This window comes from Tripterygium wilfordii, chromosome 13 (assembly GCF_013401445.1).
Source record: "Tripterygium wilfordii isolate XIE 37 chromosome 13, ASM1340144v1, whole genome shotgun sequence".
In the NCBI taxonomy this organism is placed as follows: Eukaryota; Viridiplantae; Streptophyta; class Magnoliopsida; order Celastrales; family Celastraceae; genus Tripterygium; species Tripterygium wilfordii.
Genome location: NC_052244.1, coordinates 15316232 through 15335606, shown reverse-complemented (window position 1 = coordinate 15335606; position 19375 = coordinate 15316232). Strand labels below are relative to the sequence as shown.

Here is a 19375-nt window from a genome sequence, read left to right as displayed (position 1 = left end):
TATGTTTTGTCCAATTTCAAACAATTCAAACAAAACTTATAAATTTGGATGCGTAAATTATATTCATAATCAATTTCAAACAAACATATCTATAAAATTATTTTAAATAAATAAACATATTATCTGGAATATGCATCAAGTGATTGCAAATTGAGATCACGAGTAGTTAAGATGACATTCATGTATGTGTTATTTAATAGAGGTCTCGAGTATGTCCCTTCCTTGTATTAAAAGAATATTTACAAATTGCAACATTTTTTAGAAAAATAAATAATTTTTAATATTTTATTAAAAAAACGTTGATTTCGAAGTCTATTTCGCTCGACCCACGAAATTCTTATCTGCTAAGCAATCTATTTCCAAATCAATTTGCACGAACTTTCCTTGTATACTGTCGAGAGGCCCCAACGATCTTGACATATCCCAGAGTCCACAGCCCAGAACGATTATTTATCTCACAATTTCCTGGATTTTTGTTTTCGTCCTCAAAAAGATGGGGCAACAGCAATCCAAGGACGAGCTGCTCTATCAACAGGTCAATTACGGCAACACCGACGGAATCAAAGCCCTTTGCAGAGACGGTGCTGGTCTTGAGGTACCAACAACCCAAACAAAAGAGAAAAAAAGAATTTTTGCTTCCCAAACTGTCGTCAATTGGTTTTGAACATATGTTGTTTTCGATGCTTTGAATGATAGATTGTTGGATCGTTTGTGATCACGATTAATTTTGGTTGCAGTGGATTGATAGAGAAGGGAAAACCCCTTTGATTGTGGCTTGCTTGAATCATGAACTTTACAATGTGGCCAAAACCCTCATAGAACTCGGCGCCAATGTCAACGCTTATCGGCCAGGTTTTTCTTTTGATTCATTTACTTGTTTATTCTTAGTTCAGTTAGTTGATGCGTGATGGGCTTATATAATTAGGTTGCTTCTGTTGTTGCTTCATTCAGTGCTTACTGCTTAGGTAGAGAGGTCTAGTGGCTCACTAGAAAATAAAAGAAGCATAGAAAATATTTATAGGAAATGGACCTTGACAGGATTGTCTGAGAATGAAAGAAGCCTTATTAGGTGCATTAAGACATGAAGTGCCCATATAGACCAGAATCAAAAAAGGAAAATGGTTGTGGAGATAAATGTTTCTAGTTCTTCTTTTGAGGAACTGACAATGGAATTAGAAGCAAAAAGAAGAATTTTCTTTTATTTTGGTAGATTGGTAAAAGAAACACCAACCAAATTTGTCTTTAAATTTCATGGGGGATTGGTGACATAGATTTATATTTAATTTTCTGGACTTTTTGTATTGTAGGACGTAATGCAGGGACTCCATTACATCATGCAGCAAAAAGAGGCCTTGAAAGTATTGTTAAATTACTTCTGTCACATGGAGGTGCAGTCTATGATATTATAATGGAATGTTGAAATTAAATAATTTCTTTGACAATTATTGCTGGTTCTTTCCTGCATACAGTAGCTTAACTGGTGATTTTCACACATTTTCAGCTAATCCTTTAGTCATGAATGACGACTGTCAGACTCCCCTTGACATTGCTAGAGCTAAAGGGCACTGCAATGTTGTCCGGGCAATTGAGGTATTCTGAAAGTAGTATATATGTGATCTTTCTCCATATGTTTCTTATATATTTTTCTTCAGCTTGATTTCTAAATTTATCTCCCTTTGATGGGCTAACATCTGACTCTGGATTTCTCAATGATGGTATTTAGAGCCACATTTGCTTGTTCTCTGGTTGGATGCGGGAGTTTTATGGACCAGGGTTTCTAGAAGTATTTGCTCCTCAGCTGCTTTCACGTAAAGTGTGAGTATTAAGTAAATGTGTTTTTTTTGTTACTCTAATTTTTTTTCCACTCTCTAAGCTGGAAAGGTTACATTGATGCAATTAATGTAACACATGCTGATGTTGCCTTAGTTGCAATCTGTGATTGATCAACTATTCTTCACAAGCAACAGAAACTTACCCCAGTTAGTGTTGCCACATCTGCAGTTGGGTTGTTGTTTCGCCATGTGGTTCTCGTAATCCTAAACAACCTTTCAAATTGGAGCTCGCAATATATGCTACTTTTCAGGTATCACAAGCATAGTTTGTTACTGTTATAATATGTATAAATGATATAAAATCCCCTAACCCAACAATATTAACATGGATTTATATTGGAATGTTTGCCTGTGTTCGTGTATTTATATAGTTTCAAATTCCTCTAAATTTTTTTAAAGATCCCTAATTTTGCTTTTCTCTTTTTGTAACTATTAACAAATGAGCAGGATGCCCAACCACGTGCAGTTTTCGCACTTTGGAAAGCTAATTTGGAGGTGCCAAAGTTCCAGCGTGGTGATCCTTCAGTGTCAATTATTGATCTCAACAGTAATTTCCTGATACTGAAACTCTTTTTTTGGTTGGCTTTTTCTGGAAATTGAATTGATTCACTCGTTAGTCTTTATATTTGATAAAAATCTTTTTTCATGCCTAGTATCAAGAGGCAGGAGGGGGAGACGAAGTAGGCGTCGAAAACTTAGGCGTAAGTATAACAGTTTACCTAAAATTATGTGCGAAGTAAGTAGTTAAAGAAGTATAAATGTATTAATTCTCAAAAAAAGAAAATATAAATTCAATAAGGACCTCATCATTTGCCACCCTCCAATTTAAAGTAGACTTGCCCGATAGTAGGGAAAAATTTTTCCTTAATATGCATGCCTGAAAATTTTCCACCTCCATATTTTCTAGACTCCTTCAAGGAAAAATTTGTTTTCTGTGATTTTATGGAGCTTTTTCTTAAAAAAAATTTATGTGATTTTCTTGAACTTGGTGTTCTTTCATTTCAGAAACCAGCATCAAGCTTGCACCTGCAAATGAAGGTGACAGGCAACAACTGCAGTGGTTTTGTGATGCTTGCAAAGGAATTCCACAGGTATAGGTTATCTTCAGTTGTCCTGTTTTCGAGGCTTTTTAGTCAACGGGAATGAATTTATCCGATGCCCTACTCATAGCGTCAGCTAGGTTTACCGGGTTGTCACTTATGAGCATCCAGAAATACATGGTCTTGACTCTTGATTGGATTTTCAGTTTCATTTTTTGTTTATAGAAATACCGAATTTGCTAGTATTTTGAATTATCCATGTGACTAGTTTAAGTCTTCAATCATCTACAGTGACCTTGAGTTGCAAGCATTTTATTCAGAAATTTTCTAACTGTGTTTTGAATAAATTGTGTAACTTGAATTCCTGGAATGTTTCAGGCAACGCATCCTGCTTTTCTACAGAACTCTTATACTCCAGTAGTTCAAGCAACTGCACCAGCTGCGGAAGATTTTGAACTGCAAATGGCGATCAATGCATCCATTCAAACTGCTACTGCAGAACCACCATATTTTGATGCTCATTCTGGCACTGAAGCAAGTGCATCCACCAGTTGGAATAGTTCGGCAAATTCTGGCAGTCAAATTGTCTCTGCAACTCAGCAGACTCAGGATATTGTGAGCCAGAGTGATGTCACTGAAGCTTCTAAAACGACAAATAATTTAGAACATGCAACAGCATCAGCTCCACCTCTTGTGGATGAGATGATAGAAGATGGTCCAATTCACTATCCATCAATTGATTCAAGCCCTATTGATTTGTCTTCTCCAACTGTTGAGAAGATGCCAAGTAGTGCAGGTGAAAGGAAAGAGGATGGAGGCTCTTCGGCGTCATGTGTGATATGTTTGGATGCTCCAGTTGAGGGGGCTTGCATCCCATGTGGCCACATGGCTGGTTGCATGTCTTGTTTGAAGGAGATCAAGGCCAAGAAATGGGGTTGCCCTGTGTGTCGCACCAAGATAGAACAGGTTGTAAGGCTCTATGCTGTGTAACTGTTGATGCCTGGTGAGCCTATTTCAAACTCAAAACAAATACTTTTTGAAAGAGAACAATTTACTAATGAAAACCCAAAAACAGAGTCCTAGCATACAAAGTCAGCTAGTGATAAGAAGTATCATGGCCCCTGTATTTTGGCCGGAAAAGAATCTGACATCATCTTAGAGTTAAATTTCTGCCCCCTCTTCCCTCGTCCCCCTCCCCCATCTTTAACATCTTAAAGCATTGAAGCTACTCTTTCATATTGTTAGAAGTCCTATTCTAAATTTCAGATAGAAGGTCATGATTTTTTTTTTGAAACTCCCCTTCTTACAATAACTTAAATGGTTGGCAGTAAGAAAAAGGATTTAACATTAGAATCTTGTCTGCAGGTGAGTTGGTCGAAGTGTTAAGGTAATTGAAATTCATCAAGCTATAATCTAAATGGCACAATGAGGCATACTCTGCACGTAATTCGATGAGAGGTATGATATGTGAGACCGTTCATTGCTTACCTTGCTTCTGTTACGACGTTACCTGTCATGAAAGTGCACATTTGGAAATGAAGCTTGAAAGTACAGGATATGTTTAGGTTCTCTATTGACCTAAGTGTGTTATATGGTGTATGATTGTATTAGCTTCTAGTTGATAAGCTTTGGTGAAATTTGAGATTCTGATTCTCTTGTAAAATATACATGGATTGTAATTTTCCTGTTCTGGTGTATGAATTATACCTTTATGTATGCCTACTGGTGTATGAATTATACCTTTATATATACGTATCAGTCTGTAATTTCAATGGTTTTTCCTGCTGAGGTTTTTCTTGATTTAGTGAAATCTACGAGAAGGATCATTGTGGTTGACTTTTTCACAAATAAACTTTGGATGCAAAGCCGGTGAATTAACAGGTATAGCTTGCAGCACCATAGCTGTTCATACCTTTTATATAGTCTTTTGCTGCAGCATGAATATAATGGTTGGTATATTAAAAAGTTCTAATACCGTCCGCAACTAGTTTTCTTTGATTGGTTGATGTTTTACTTTGGAGCCATTCATATGAAGGATCAAAATTATAGGGAATCTAACTTGAAGGAATTTGGTTGGGTGGTAGGTTTCATGATTAACTTTTGCCGAATTTAAGAGGTCTTGGTTCAATTTTCACGTCGTTCAATTTCTTTGGAACCAAAAGACTTGTAATTTCCTGGTGTTATGTGACGAGGGCTCACATACTCGGGATTTATCATGTAGTGTGAGGTCTAATGTGGTAGTTTCTCATTGCTACTTGACTTTAAATGCCTTAGTGCCACTTCGTACAACACCACTTTAGTTTATGCCATCCACCAAATTAAGTAAAATTGATGTTTGAAATCTCAAAGCACTCAAGTGATATCATCTCTAAAGCATGAATTGCTTTTGTGCAAATTGTCTCTCTTATTTGAAAAGACTCTACTAATCTACCTATTTGCTTTTCCTAGTACCAAAGAGAAAAAGAAAAGGAAGAAATTATGTTCTTTGCCCCCTAAACAGATCTTGATTATGATTTCATTCACTAAAATTAAGTGGTGAAATACCGAAATCTTGTATAGACCAAAATCCGCGTATGCCTTACATCAGCTAGAGTCTATATTTTCAGCAAGGTCCACGCGAGCCACATAGTCAAGCAACATATCCACGATCTAGGTTATCTTCTCAGTAAGGCCCACGCAAGCCATATAATCGAGCCCAATAAACCCACAGCCTAAACTATCTTCTCAACAAGGTCCACGCAAGCCACATAGTCGAGTCCAACAGGCCCACAACCTAGGTTATCTTCTCATCACAGGCTCACACGAGTCATATAGTCGAGCCCAACAGGCTCACGGCCTGGCCTATCCTCTCAGCAAAGGCTCATAGCCCCTACTGCCTATATACGGGCCTATAGCCCAGGAAGCTCCTTCACTAGCCCATGAACCAACCAAGGACTGGTGCTTGCCAGCTCGACGTCCACTTGCCCATGGTGGGTCACGTGAGTCAGAGGTCTATAAACATTATAGGTCTCGCCATATTAAGGGGATCCAACTTTTGGAGGTATCTTCCTCTCTCTCTAAAATCCTCTCAAACTCTCACTGCAAATCTCTCAGCCATTCAGCTAACTTGACCATTAGAGCTTCCCCGATAGAAATCACACTGGTGTCAAGATTCACGGTTTGTTTCCAGTGTGATTTTTACAGGATTGTCGAAGGTCTCGTACGACATTACTCGATTGTAGATCCCGAGTCTACAAAACCCTTGTACAGTTAAAAGGACAATGGCAGCATGTTTGAACAAAACAAATATTAATCAATTAGTGTACTTAGCAATTTACAGCATCCTAATAGAAGATATATATTCTATACGTTCCTTAAGGGACTGGAAAAAGAGAACGGATGATGCTAGTTTTGATTATATTGGATTACAAGCTACTTCACTACTGATGATTCTGCAGCTGCAATAAGCTTACTCAACTAGTGCGTAGAATAATTGACTGATCAGCAAGGTATCGTTGTCTTTATTCTTAATTAATTCACAAAGGTAACCTAAATAAGAAGGAAAAAAAATAGTAGTTTAGTTGAGTAGCCCTAAATCAGGTATAAAAATATATCCTTCCACAATTACCAATATAGAGAAGCTAGTTCTATTAACTTTAAACTATCTATCTGCTCTCTAAAAGTGGATATTTTTAGAAAAAAGGTCTATATTATTTTGACAAATGTTTTTTTTTTTTTTTTTTGAGTTTGGAAAATATTGACAAGTGTACTTTCGAGCATTAGTATATTAGATGATTAATTGACATGTTTTATTCAGTGAATCAATTAAATATAGACCATTCAATTTATGGGAAGAGTTAGAATACTAATATAATTGAAATATAAGTTTTAATAGATTCGTTTTCTTTTGTTTCTTCTTCTATTTTTTTTTTCTCTTTTAAAAAAATATTTTGAAATTTAATACAAGAAATAGAATCTTTTAATTAAAAACAAAATTTCTTCAAGTACTTATTTTTATTTTTAAATATATATATATTACCTGGTTCGTGTGTATTCAAACTGCATATTTTTAGATTCTGCATTCCTCATGTGTGGTTTCATGTACAGTGCAATAATATGAGTATAATGAATGCTAACACTACTGCTGCCAGTGATGTTTCAGGAGCTACAGGAAATAATAATGGAAAACAGATTAACATTTCTTGAAGCTTATGAGGGATGTGGTATTGGGTATAAGATCATTTCACATAATTGCAAATGTCATGACTTTCAATATATTGGCTCAAGATCTTTGAAAATTAGTGATATTGATTATAAGATCTGTACTATATATACATTCATGATTAATGTAAGACATTTGTGATATTTAGCTACAATTAACTACAATTTCTCCCAAAACTGTCTGCACATCTTCTTCTTCTTTCTATTTTTTTGGACATATTAGGGTTTAGTGTTTAGGGTTTAGAATTTAGGGCACTCGAATGATAGCTTAGTTTATGAATCTCTCTGGAGTTAAATCGTTTGGATTTGGGATGTCCTGAGTTCGTTTTCCATTAGGAGCAATATCCTTGTGGCCACGCATTGAGTTTTGGTCTAACTTATCTTATCGTCAGATGGAAAACTTCTATGCGTTGGGCCTGACAACCCGAATTTTGTTCATATCAGATGTCCAAATGACAACTTGGTGTCGTTCTCGGTTACTAAAAAAAAGTTTAAATTTTAAGATTTAGGGTTTAGAGCTTATGATTTAGTATTATTATTTTTTAAAATTAATTATATTATAATATGATGATCAAAATACTCAAAATCATTAAACATGATTTTTGAAATATTTGGGATGACTATACCTACAATAATTGTGCATTGAGACGATATATCTCAGCTGATTTTGAATCAACAAGGGGAAAATCAGTGGAGGACGAATTAGTAATTTGGCAAAAGTAGTTGTCAATCAATCAATACAGAAAAGAGTGAAGAAACAAAATCATATGTGATATTCCTCCTCTATTATTTTTTTTGTTTCTTTTATTTGCCCCCAACTCCAAACAGTGTCTGCTTTATCCTCTCTCCATCAGTCTCTCAAACTCACTGTCAACCCCTTTCTTTCTATTACTTCAAAAAAGCTCTCTCTCTCTCTCTCTCTCTCTCTAGGAGCTAAAGTAGGGCTACAAACTGAGTAGGAGTTGCTCGACCTTTTTCTTGGGAAAAATATCTGCCAACCCTTCAAATATGTTTTCATCATCATAACCCTTTCATGGTTTAATTCTAGGATTCATCAAACATCCACTTTTAGATTCAAAGAAAAAAGAAAAGACTCTAGTTAAGTATAGCTAGCTAACCCTACTGTTCTCTTTCCTCTTATTTTCTACGTATACAAACACATCCTCCTCTTCATTACCTTCTCTCCATCCCCAACCCCTCTCTACTGTTGACATTTACAGTGAGTGTTGCAAATGTTGATCGGATCCGTTATTTCATAAAAAGCTTAGTAGAATTTATCAAGAAATTTTCATGGATTCAGTTGATCAAAACTTCAACAGTACTAGTTCCAATATCCCAAACCCTATGAACTCTCCTCCAACCATCACCACCGCCATGAGTAGTGCTAATACCATAGGCGGCGGAGTCGGTGGCAGCGGCTCATCCTCTGCCTTGACATCACCTACAACACTCAGCCGCTACGAGAACCAGAAGCGGCGAGACTGGAACACGTTCGGGCAGTACCTTCGCAATTACCGGCCCCCGCTCTCGCCCTCCCACTGCAGCGGGGCCCACGTGGTGGAGTTTCTACGGTACTTGGATCAATTCGGGAAGACTAAGGTGCACACGCAACTCTGCCCCTTTTTCGGGCACCCGAACCCTCCAGCCCCATGCCCTTGCCCGCTCCGCCAAGCGTGGGGCAGTCTCGACGCCCTCATAGGGCGACTCCGGGCCGCGTTTGAGGAACACGGAGGTGGTCCTGAGGCCAACCCGTTCGGTGCCAGGGCAATTAGGCTTTATCTCCGTGAAGTTCGGGACTTGCAGGCCAAAGCCAGAGGAATTAGTTACCAGAAGAAGAACAAGAAGCGAAAGCGACCTCCACAACAGAATCAGCGCTCACAACCTCCTGCTGCTGCTGCAGCTGCAGTGTTGATCTCACCTCATGACAATGCTAGTGCTAGCCAGTAAGCACTACTTCATCACCAAAATCTCCACCCAACACACACACATATAAGGCATGGTAATATTTGTCTTTATTGATTAACTACGCCCATTAGGGTTTATTACTGCATTTTTTATGGAAGTTGTGAACAACTTGATTATAATATTCTCGATTATTGGATGCCTTATTATGTGTTTTCTTCAATTAATATACTTGTAATAATCCATCCCTCTGCAATAATAACACTTTATCTGCTTTGGGGTTAGCCTATACTAGTCCTCACGGTTTTATCTTCACAAGTCCAGCACAACTCATACCAATTTGAGTGAAGAAAGACATTATTTACTATTAGAAAATTTGATCTATTATACATAATACTTCATATCTTTCCCTAAATAATGTGTAACAATATACTTAACCTAGTTCGCCCAATACCACCATACCTACCTTGCAGATGCCGGGTGTTACAACACTCGTACGAGTATGTGTTGTGGTTCGTGATAGATTCTGGAGACCATGTTGTGTGTCTTGTTTAGGGTTTCTGTCTGATACATGGTATTGGCAAATCAATCAGACATTCAAATAAAGGGGTTACTGAAGATCTAGATTTTCACAGATTATGTCAGATTTGTCGAGCACTATATAACTATAGTCTATAGACAGCATTTGTACTTATTTTTGGTAGCTTTTATGGTTAAATTTTACTCTTTGGAGCTTTATGTCTTAGCTAGGCTCCTGTCTGTATGTCTTTATTTTGTTTTGATCTTTTTGCTGTGCATTGCTCTCAGATTTTGTTTTGATATTTCGCTGTTTCTCAGGCCATCATATCCTATCCGATGCCCGGCTGTTTTTTCTTTCTTGGTGATTGATATACATCCAAAAGAAATTTACTCTTTCACCCTCTTCCTCTTTTGCTAATAGCTCATCTTATTACTTTGCACTGTCTCACTGTCACATATAAGATAGTACATCATACATGCATAAGATGATAAGAGATCACATACATACATATACATATATATATATATATAGGGTGCATGCATCATGCATATGTCAAATTAATTGCAACAACAAAATTGGATTTTAGCCCACAAGGAGTAAACCCTAAACTTTAACTTCTGTATGTGTGATTAGGTTCCTATATATGGTAGGATGGTTGGTCAGTCATTTTGTGTTGCTTCTTCTCTTATCTCTATATATGAAATGTTTGTTAGCGATTTTGGTATCTCCAACCGCTACAAACAAGTTTTAAAATATTGTTGAGAAATATACTTCTTATTGAAATTGAACATTGGATACATATATGTCTAATTCAGTTGATTGTCAAACAAATTGGTCTATGTCTAATTCAGTTGATTGTCAAACAAGTTGGTCTGTAGTAATTAAATTATTTACAAAGAAACTAATTATTATAGGTCAGGATCCTCAAACAAACAAATACCCAAATATTTATAATTAAAGTGTGAGTAATGTTACATTCACCCAAAATAAGATCTCAATTTTACTGTCAAATCTATGTGGCATGTGAAATAATTATTGATTATAACATTCAAGACTTTACATTAATTGGGGTTTAAATAAATATCACATTTTGAGGGTCTCAAACATTATTCTTGTTATTATGCTACCAAGAAATTTTGTATTGGTCCTTGACTTGGAGCTTTGTTCTATGTTCTATATCTAGACCATAACATACGAATGTATATTACATATTTACATGAGTAGGCCATTATTATATTAAATTCTCTAATCATTATGAATCATGTATCAAACATTCTTCCAGGGCCATAATTATATTGGCTCTTCTCTTTTTAATGTTTTCAGCATTAATGTGCATTTTAATTAGAACCAACATGATCGTCTGATCAGCATATATTAATGGATAAAATCATTAGCATTGTTGGGTGCAAAGAAATTATATAATTTGTGCTTTGATTGCCTAGAATAATTGTTTTTGGGAGGATTAATTAATGCTTTAAATGATTATGTTGATGGAAAGTTATAGATGAAATTTGTTATTATTATCTTGTTCCATTATTATAATCTTAGCATATCACAATTGTAGCTAAGCATTATTAATTTATGAGTTGAACCAAATAAAACAAAATGCACTAACATACATACTCCTTTTTTGAACCTACAATTCTCCAGCCCAACATATCCACCGGACAGCTGAGCCAACTCTAAACTCGGATCGCCAACCCAGCCTGTTCCACGATGACGACAGGTAAGACCGGACCTAAACTCGTGCGGAAATTAACGCCACTGCTAGTTGTAGGAATTTAATTTGCGACCTCTTCTGCATTTAAATAAATATATATACCCGTAAATCATGTATCCTTTATATATAGGTAGCTAGTAAAACTTTATCTCTTGCAATAAATTTAGTCCAAATGTTGTCTAATTCGTTACTTTTTGGCCAGCAGACACATAAGCAGTTGATGAAAACTCAACCTGCAGCTCGAAAATGGGTTTTAGAGAGAGAAACACCTAGGTGAGCAAAAATGGGTGTTAGAAACAACTTACAAGCTTTACATTAATGATGAATATTAACGTGAGAAAATCAAAAAATAAAATTTAAGAGACTCTAGGCTTGAAATTTGGCCCCCCATTAAGAAAATTTTCCCAAGACACTTACTAAAGCCCAACCAGAATGGGCCAAGCCTACTATTCAGATCCAGTTGAATACAATTGATACAGTTGGAATCCAAGCCTTACATATATATATTAGCGGCCCAACACACGTCAATTAATTTTTTTAGATAAGTAGTTTATTAGAGTTTAGACAAGAAGGCTACGCATAAAAATTAAAAGGGAAGGGGCAAATGTTGTTGCGCAATTGACATCTTAAGAGGTTAAGGAGAAGCTCCACAATCTAAATTACTAGTTACCTATGAGAGACTAACAAATGGGTTTGGGACAATAGTATATTGTAAAAACTTATGTTAATTATCCTAATCCAAACAATTTGAGGTATTGTTTGCTACGGATCAAAAGGGTATTGTCTGCTACGGATCAAAGGCTTGCACAATTTTTTTTTTATTAGAAGGCACTTCAAGAGAGTTGGACTTGGGTTATGCTTATAAAATGGTGAGATTTTTGTAGTCTAACACTCCCCTCATTTGTGAGTTTGGATAATCCAAAACCTAACAAACGAAATAGATAATATGATAGGTCAACGGATGTAGTGTTGGTCGGATAAATAATCTGTAAAATACAAAACACTTAAATTTTATTTATATTTTAGAGAATCTATTAAGGGAATTTGAGGCAGATGCTCCTAATCTGTGTGTTATAAAACGATCAATTCTTTTTAGAAATACCACAAAGAAATATGTTTACAACTTTAGACACACACATGTCTAACTTACTCAATTGTTAACCGAACCAGTTACCTTTGGTTGGTGTGAGTAAATGTATTTGTGGCACAAGAAGGGCCCATCCAAGGCCTGCAACTCTGCCAAACGTGTAGCAAATGTCCTGTTGTCTCATGTCAAAAGCCTTGTTGTCTTAATTTCTCTTGAGTTAATTTCTTTGTACTTAAACAATGGCAAATGTCCAAATCGATCAAGGGGGTCTACAAATGGAAGGTGAAGGACGATTAAGGTTTCATTGTCATATCAAATCCCTTTGTCTTTAGACTCTATCTCCTTGTACTTAAATTATATGCCAAATGTCTCCATCGATCAAGGGGTCTACAAATGGATGGTGAATACTACATAAAGTTTTTTTTTTTTTAAAGTTTAGAGAACACAAGGGTTGGAGACTTGGAGCTTTCTTTCAATCAACCATTCTTAGACCTTAAGATTTGTGGTCTTGATGTCATTTAGCATTTGCACTCTCAAAAGTGTCGGTCCTAGAAAAAAGAGAAAGAAAGTTCAAGAAAAATATTATGATAGAAATGAAAGCAAAATCACGAGGAGGCGAGGATCCAATCACCACCGAAGATTTCCCATACCTCTTCATAATTACCTTTGTCGGCCGAGATTTAGCATGAAAAAGAAAAAAAAAAAGAAAAGAGAGTGGCTCTCCACACACAATCAATTTGATAGTACTAATTCATTCGGATTTGAAACTCCACAATTCGTTTAAAATTTATAATTGAATTCCAATAATTTGAGAGATATATCACATCACATCATATTTTTACGGAGCATTCAAATCCAAGTCTAACCCCAAATTTCACTCACCATTGTATTCAATCACCAATAGTGACGGACTGACTGCAGCAAAACGGTAGACGGGAAAGTGACTGTTAAAGTGTTGATATAAAACAAAGTCCCTCCTCCGGAGTCAAACCGCGTTTATACCAAGTGGAAGAACCCCACCGACGGTATGAACTGTTAACCATGCCAATTATATGTCAACTCTCTCTTTTTCTTGGCTATCTCCCTCAAAATTAATGCAAGACCCATGTGAAAGTCCTCAACTTTATGACAAAAAAAAAAAACAAATTAAAAATATTTCTTCTTTTTGAAAAAAAAAAGAGTTAAATGAGAACAACCAAGTCAAAAAAGAATGCGCCAACATGACCCACAAACAACATTTTTTAAAGTAAGTTTGTTTTTTTGGATATGTAATATAAATTTAAATTCGGGTAATCATGCTCGTGTACGTAGAAGTTGAAGAAAAATGAACTGAGTACCTCTCGAGTTTGGTTTGACATAGAGACACCTAAAAAAAAAGAATAAAACGCATGTAATGTAAAGACATGCTAAAGTGAATTAAATACTACTTCTTATGATTGTGGTGATTAAATCAACAGTAATTATTGCTTAGTAGCTCAGTAGTCGGTGTTAAGGGAGATAGATCGTAGATCTGATCCCTCACAAGCCGAAGCACCATATTTAAGAGATTTATTATTGTTTGACAGTAACGAAGAATAGATGGGGGAGCCTTAACTACCTCAAAGTAACGGTGCTTGCAATCTCTCTATCTACAGACCCCCCCCCCAAAAAAAGATAACAAAAGCGAACTCTTGAGATCTAGTCTTCTCTTTCGTTACTTGATATATACACATAGAAAACCCTCTGGCTCAGATCTCTCCTGCAAGTCTAAGGATCTCCATTTTTCCATTTCGCGTATTTTGGTTCTAACCCAGTAAGCTCCCTCTCTCTCGTGCTTGTTTTCTATGGTTGAACTTCTTGGGTTTTGCATGAAGTATTGATTTTTTGAATAATCTAATTGAAATCTCATCTGGGTTTTTTTTTATTCGATTGGTGTTTTTTTTAATGCATTCATGTTATGAATCGATAGGTTAATTTGATTTCTTTCAGTCTAGTTGGACAATTGGGGTAGTCAGTTTGGCTGATTCATTGGTGGATTTTCAATGAAAGGAGTGGTTTTGGATTGGATGTTACCATCTTAGCATCAGATCTATGACTTTCGATATGACTTAAAAGAGTCGGCATTTCAATTGTCGTTTACGTTGGTTCTCGATGGAATAAATGGTTTTTCTTTTCTGAATTGTTCATTAATTGTTTGGTGAGATGTTTATTACTTGGTTCAATGGCATAAATGATGTCTCTTTTCTCATCATCTTGTTTGTCCTGTCGATACTTATTATAAGGTTGCAGGATTACAATCGCTTTTATTGTCTTTGTGTGTGCAAGGATAGATAACTGAGTATTCCGAAGATGAATCCTTATCATGTATTCTTCAACTTGCTACCAGAAATATTTGGCATCCCGATATGGTTGTGAAAGCTATTATTTTTGTAGCTTCGGTTGCTTCAATTGTGCCATAATTTTCCATTGCGATCTGATCATATTATAGATGGTTGGATGATTGTTCAAACGCCTGGATTTTGGGATTGGTGGGACCTAAAATTAGGGCCAGCCTTGTTTATTGGTTCTGGTTTTGATCTCACATAATTTATGTTTTATGTTTTATTTTTATGGATTTTAAAATTTTCAATTGCCTCTAGGAGAAGGATTCTTTCAGTTGTTTTGTGAAATTGTCCACTTTCTGTTATAATCTTTTTACTCATATGTTCTGCAAAGCTCTGCTGAGAAATACTTTCCTGTCTTTTCACAGGTTAATCAAAGCTGTGTCTGCTGTTGGTATTGTCACATTGTAATTCTTGATAGTAAAGCACAAGAGTGAATGTTGCTTTGAGTTAGTTATTTCTAAACAAGTTAGTTTTAGTGCAATGAGATCTGCATTGTGATCACTTAGTACTTAAACTGTATTGGATAATTTTGATTAAAAATTTCCAAAACTATATAAACAATGAGGGGAAGATCTGATGGAGGCCAAAAGAAGCGGCTGATCACTTCTGTGTGTGTTGTTGCTTTATTTCTGGGTTTTATTTACCTGTACCATGGATCCATTTTTGGCTCTAGCCGTGGGGCGTCAGCTCTGGAATATGGCAGCAGATCCTTAAGAAAACTTGGTTCCTCTTATTTGGGTGGGGATGATGATGCTGATGGTAAGCAAGATGATTCAACAAAATTTGGTCAGGAAGATGGAGAAGATGATATTATTCCTAAGAGTTTTCCTGTAAGTTAATTCAATGCACAAGTAGGTTTGAGCACCTGCTCTTCCCCACTAATTGTTCTGTTTATATTGATGGCCTATCCTTTTCCTTCATCTTTTTTTGAAGGTTTGTGATGATCGGCATTCAGAACTCATTCCCTGCTTAGACAGGCATCTCATATATCAAATGAGGTTGAAGCTAGATCTTTCTTTAATGGAGCACTATGAACGACATTGCCCGCCTCCAGAAAGGCGGTACAATTGCTTGATTCCCCCTCCACCAGGTTACAAGGTGATTCAAATTTATGCTATGACTTTTTTTTTGGTCTTATCGACCATTAAGAGTCATGCAAAGTGTTAACTGCTATATTATTCCTGTGGTGTAACAGATCCCAATTAAGTGGCCAACAAGTAGGGATGAAGTATGGAAAGCAAATATTCCTCATACACATCTTGCACATGAGAAGTCTGATCAGAACTGGATGGTTGTGAAAGGTGAAAAGATAGTATTTCCTGGGGGAGGCACACATTTTCACTATGGAGCTGGCAAGTATATTGCTTCAATTGCAAATGTAAGGCTACTGATTGTCTGACTTTATTGACTTGGATGACAAATTAAGCCAAGTGATCCCCAATTCACAGTATGGTGGTGAAGTTGGAAGAAGTTTTTGCATTAGAAATTGAATCCAGTTGACTACTAATCAAATCTTTGGTTGCTAAGGGCTTGCGATGTAAAGGTTTTGACAAGAAAAAACAATTTTGAAAGAAAATGAAAATGTTGTTAATTTCGCTAAAAGAATAATTCTTTCTCCTTATTGCTTTTGGCCACTTTTATCACTATAATATGAGCATTATATCAATGAAAAACTGTCGAGTGAAAGTTGTGAGTGGGTAGTTGATTACTTATTGAGCACGAAAGTTCAGCAGTGCATGATCATTTCTTTTCTCGATTTTGGGATTGCTGAATATTTTTATACTATGGTGGTTCTTATAACTTTCTTGTACTATGTGGATTATATAAATATTATTTCTGTTTTGATTGCAGATGCTCAACTTTTCGAACAATAAAATAAATAATGAAGGAAGATTACGAACAGTACTCGATGTTGGATGCGGCGTTGCAAGTTTTGGAGCTTATCTTCTTAAACATGATGTTATAGCAATGTCCTTAGCTCCCAATGATGTGCATCAAAATCAAATCCAGTTTGCCTTAGAAAGAGGAATTCCTGCTTTTCTAGGTGTTCTGGGGACAAAGAGGCTCCCTTACCCTAGCAGATCTTTTGAGCTTGCGCACTGTTCTCGTTGTAGAATTGATTGGCTTCAAAGGGATGGTATCCTTCTTCTTGAGCTAGATCGGGTACTCCGTCCTGGGGGATATTTTGCCTATTCATCTCCAGAAGCATATGCACAGGATGAGGAGGATCTCAGGATATGGAAAGAAATGAGTGCCCTTGTGGGTCGGATGTGTTGGAGAGTAGCTGCGAAAAGGAATCAAACTGTCGTCTGGCAAAAGCCTCTGTCAAATGACTGCTACATGGAAAGAGAACCTGATACGCAGCCTCCTCTTTGCCGTTCTGACAGTGATCCTGATGCAGTATGGGGTGTGCAAATGGAAGCATGCATCACACCTTACTCTGACTGTGAGTGTCTTCTTCTTTTAGGTTTTTGTTGTTAGTCAGTGTCATTCTAGCTGATGGAATACAAGTTGTTCTCATTTTCCTCGTTGTGTATTCCTAAATAATCTCATTTTTTCGATGTCTTACCGTATTGGTTTCAAATTTTCATGTCTTAGATATGTGAAGTTCAGTGACAATGACTTTTGTTTAATTAAATAAGTTGAAGCTTAAACTTAATATTTAGCTTAAGCTATATAATCCTCATACGCTGAGTAAACTTTTCTTGTTTTTCTTTCAGATGATCACAAAGTCCAAGGAAGTGGATTAGCCCCATGGCCAGCAAGATTGAGTAATGCTCCTCCACGTCTTGCTGATTTTGGCTATTCAGATGACATGTTTGAAAAGGACATGGTAATTAGAGGCTGATTTATTTAGAGCATATTGTGGTTTATTTTAGAACTGTTATTGTCTGTTTGTTTATACAGATTGCCATTCAGTTAATAAATGCAGACAAAGACTTGTGCTTAGGTGTTGCTGATTTTATGCAGGAAATGTGGCGACGGAGGGTGGAGAGTTATTGGAATATCTTGAGTCCGAAGATTCAATCAGACACCCTTAGGAATTTGATGGACATGAAAGCGAGCATGGGTTCGTTTGGTGCTTCATTGAAGGGCAAGGATGTTTGGGTGATGAATGTCATACCCGAGGATGGTCCGAATACGCTAAAGCTGATATATGACAGAGGCCTGATAGGCACCATTCACAACTGGTATGAAAGTCAGCTTACTGAATTACATTTCAAGATTTGCTTTTTCGGTTGACTTACATCTACTTAACTGGTCCTTCTGTTCTCTTAAAGTTTGCTGTCCTCCTTTCCTGTTGGTTAAAGATCAAAGATGGTGTTGCTGTCCTCCTTTCCTGTTGGTTAAGCCAGTAGTATTACTTGTTTCTAATCATTTTAACTACTTCAGTACTCGAGTGTAGAACTTCAGGGGTGGGGCTAATACCGTTAATTAATTGTATGACTTAGGGATGGAACTAAATCCATCTGCAGATTCTAGATATTTCTAATGGCAAAAAAAGGTGATATGGAGTCCCTTTTGACTTTAATGTAGTGGCTTCTTCTTTTATTTATGTGAACTTATTTTACCTAGTAGAAATCTTTAACCATGATTTGGTGGGTGAGCATGAATTTGAATGATTTTGAATTTGGTAGATTTGTTTTGTTATTTACTGGAGAAGTTGTTTTGATAGGTGTGAAGCCTTCTCAACATATCCTCGGACTTACGACTTACTCCATGCTTGGACTGTCTTTTCTGACATTGAAAAGAAAGGCTGTAGCGCTGAGGATTTACTGCTTGAGATGGATCGCATTCTCAGACCCACTGGTTTTGTCATAATCCGGGACAAACAGTCAGTGGTAGATTTTGTAAAGAAGTATTTAACGGCATTGCACTGGGAAGCAGTGGCAACCGATTCTACTTCAGATTCAGACGGAGATGAGGTTGTGTTTGTCATCCAGAAGAAGTTGTGGCTGACAAGTGAAAGCATCCGGGAAGCGGAGTAGATATACCTGCCTCGATTCCTGGTTCTCTTTGTATTCTCTGCTGATCCTCAGGACGAAGAAGCATGTCCGGAGTAGTGATGCAGCAAACAATTTCATTTTGTAGCATTAAAAGAATGCCACCTTTTCTTTTCTTAGTTGATAAGTGATAAACTACCAGCATTTATAGGTTATTCTTCTATTTTTTTCCTCTCTATTTATGGAAAATACTTCGGCAATTTATCAATAACAAAGTGCAGAATATGTATGCTTGAAGTATAGAAAATTTGTGATTTAGCTTCTCTCTTATTTATAAATGAATATTTTGCTCAGCCATTTTTGCCTTAATCTGCATCCTTGTTTCATTTGTTACCAATACTACCTTATGAGAGGAAAAAGTGGGTATTTGGCTCTGAAATGTACACTCTCTGAAGATACTAAGTTCGGACGAGTCGGAGGAGGAGTTCTTATGTGTTTCCACGCACCTTTGCGAAACAGCAGATGTCCAAGTCCCCAGCAGCTATATGCCTGGTTATTTCTGTACTATTGATTGAACTGAATTGTGCCTAAACTTACCTTGCCTACCTTTGAGGTGGCCGGTGGGCAGCTACTAAAATATACTATTTAGGCTCTGTTTTTGTGGTTGCAATTTATGTGGTCCTTGAGGTAAAGGGGGACCCTATAAAGTGGTCCTTAATACAATATGAAGGACCTTAGAAGAGGTTTGGAGGTTGCTCCTTCCTGTA

General features: G+C 36.7%; 3 protein-coding genes across 4 annotated transcripts; all 3 read left to right on the top strand.

The window, feature by feature from the left end:
* Positions 1-346: 346 nt before the first annotated feature.
* On the top strand, positions 347-4658 carry LOC120013261 (putative E3 ubiquitin-protein ligase XBAT35). Of its 2 annotated transcripts, XM_038865012.1 has the most exons (11): positions 348-595; positions 738-852; positions 1308-1388; positions 1502-1590; positions 1724-1815; positions 2002-2083; positions 2280-2379; positions 2486-2533; positions 2838-2923; positions 3251-3875; positions 4238-4658. In XM_038865012.1, the coding sequence occupies exons 1-10, from the start codon at positions 494-496 to the stop codon at positions 3860-3862; spliced, it is 1407 nt and encodes a 468-aa protein (XP_038720940.1). In that variant the 5' UTR covers positions 348-493; the 3' UTR covers positions 3863-3875; positions 4238-4658. The 2 variants fall into 2 exon arrangements, with proteins under 2 accessions (XP_038720941.1, XP_038720940.1); XM_038865013.1 differs by lacking the exon at positions 2486-2533 and having other exon boundaries at positions 347-595.
* Positions 4659-7967: 3309 nt separating this feature from the next.
* LOC120013262 (protein LIGHT-DEPENDENT SHORT HYPOCOTYLS 4-like) lies at positions 7968-9242 on the top strand. The gene has a single exon (XM_038865015.1). The coding sequence runs from the start codon at positions 8363-8365 to the stop codon at positions 9017-9019; it is 657 nt and encodes a 218-aa protein (XP_038720943.1). The 5' UTR covers positions 7968-8362; the 3' UTR covers positions 9020-9242.
* Positions 9243-13760: 4518 nt separating this feature from the next.
* On the top strand, positions 13761-18965 carry LOC120013260 (probable methyltransferase PMT3). Its single transcript, XM_038865011.1, has 8 exons — positions 13761-14093; positions 15030-15494; positions 15598-15762; positions 15860-16042; positions 16516-17110; positions 17385-17497; positions 17635-17855; positions 18341-18965. The coding sequence occupies exons 2-8, from the start codon at positions 15225-15227 to the stop codon at positions 18651-18653; spliced, it is 1860 nt and encodes a 619-aa protein (XP_038720939.1). The 5' UTR covers positions 13761-14093; positions 15030-15224; the 3' UTR covers positions 18654-18965.
* Positions 18966-19375: the final 410 nt, after the last annotated feature.

Bases quoted from the DNA above. Each gene is read 5' to 3' on its own strand.
- LOC120013261 (XM_038865012.1), top strand. From the start codon at position 494: ATGGGGCAACAGCAATCCAAGGACGAGCTGCTCTATCAACAGGTCAAT. The intron at 2,084-2,279 runs GTATCACAAGCA...ACAAATGAGCAG, and splicing joins CAATATATGCTACTTTTCAG to GATGCCCAACCACGTGCAGT. The intron at 2,534-2,837 runs GTAAGTATAACA...CTTTCATTTCAG, and splicing joins TAGGCGTCGAAAACTTAGGC to AAACCAGCATCAAGCTTGCA.
- LOC120013262 (XM_038865015.1), top strand. From the start codon at position 8,363: ATGGATTCAGTTGATCAAAACTTCAACAGTACTAGTTCCAATATCCCA.
- LOC120013260 (XM_038865011.1), top strand. From the start codon at position 15,225: ATGAGGGGAAGATCTGATGGAGGCCAAAAGAAGCGGCTGATCACTTCT. The intron at 16,043-16,515 runs GTAAGGCTACTG...TTTTGATTGCAG, and splicing joins ATATTGCTTCAATTGCAAAT to ATGCTCAACTTTTCGAACAA. The intron at 17,856-18,340 runs GTATGAAAGTCA...TTGTTTTGATAG, and splicing joins ATAGGCACCATTCACAACTG to GTGTGAAGCCTTCTCAACAT.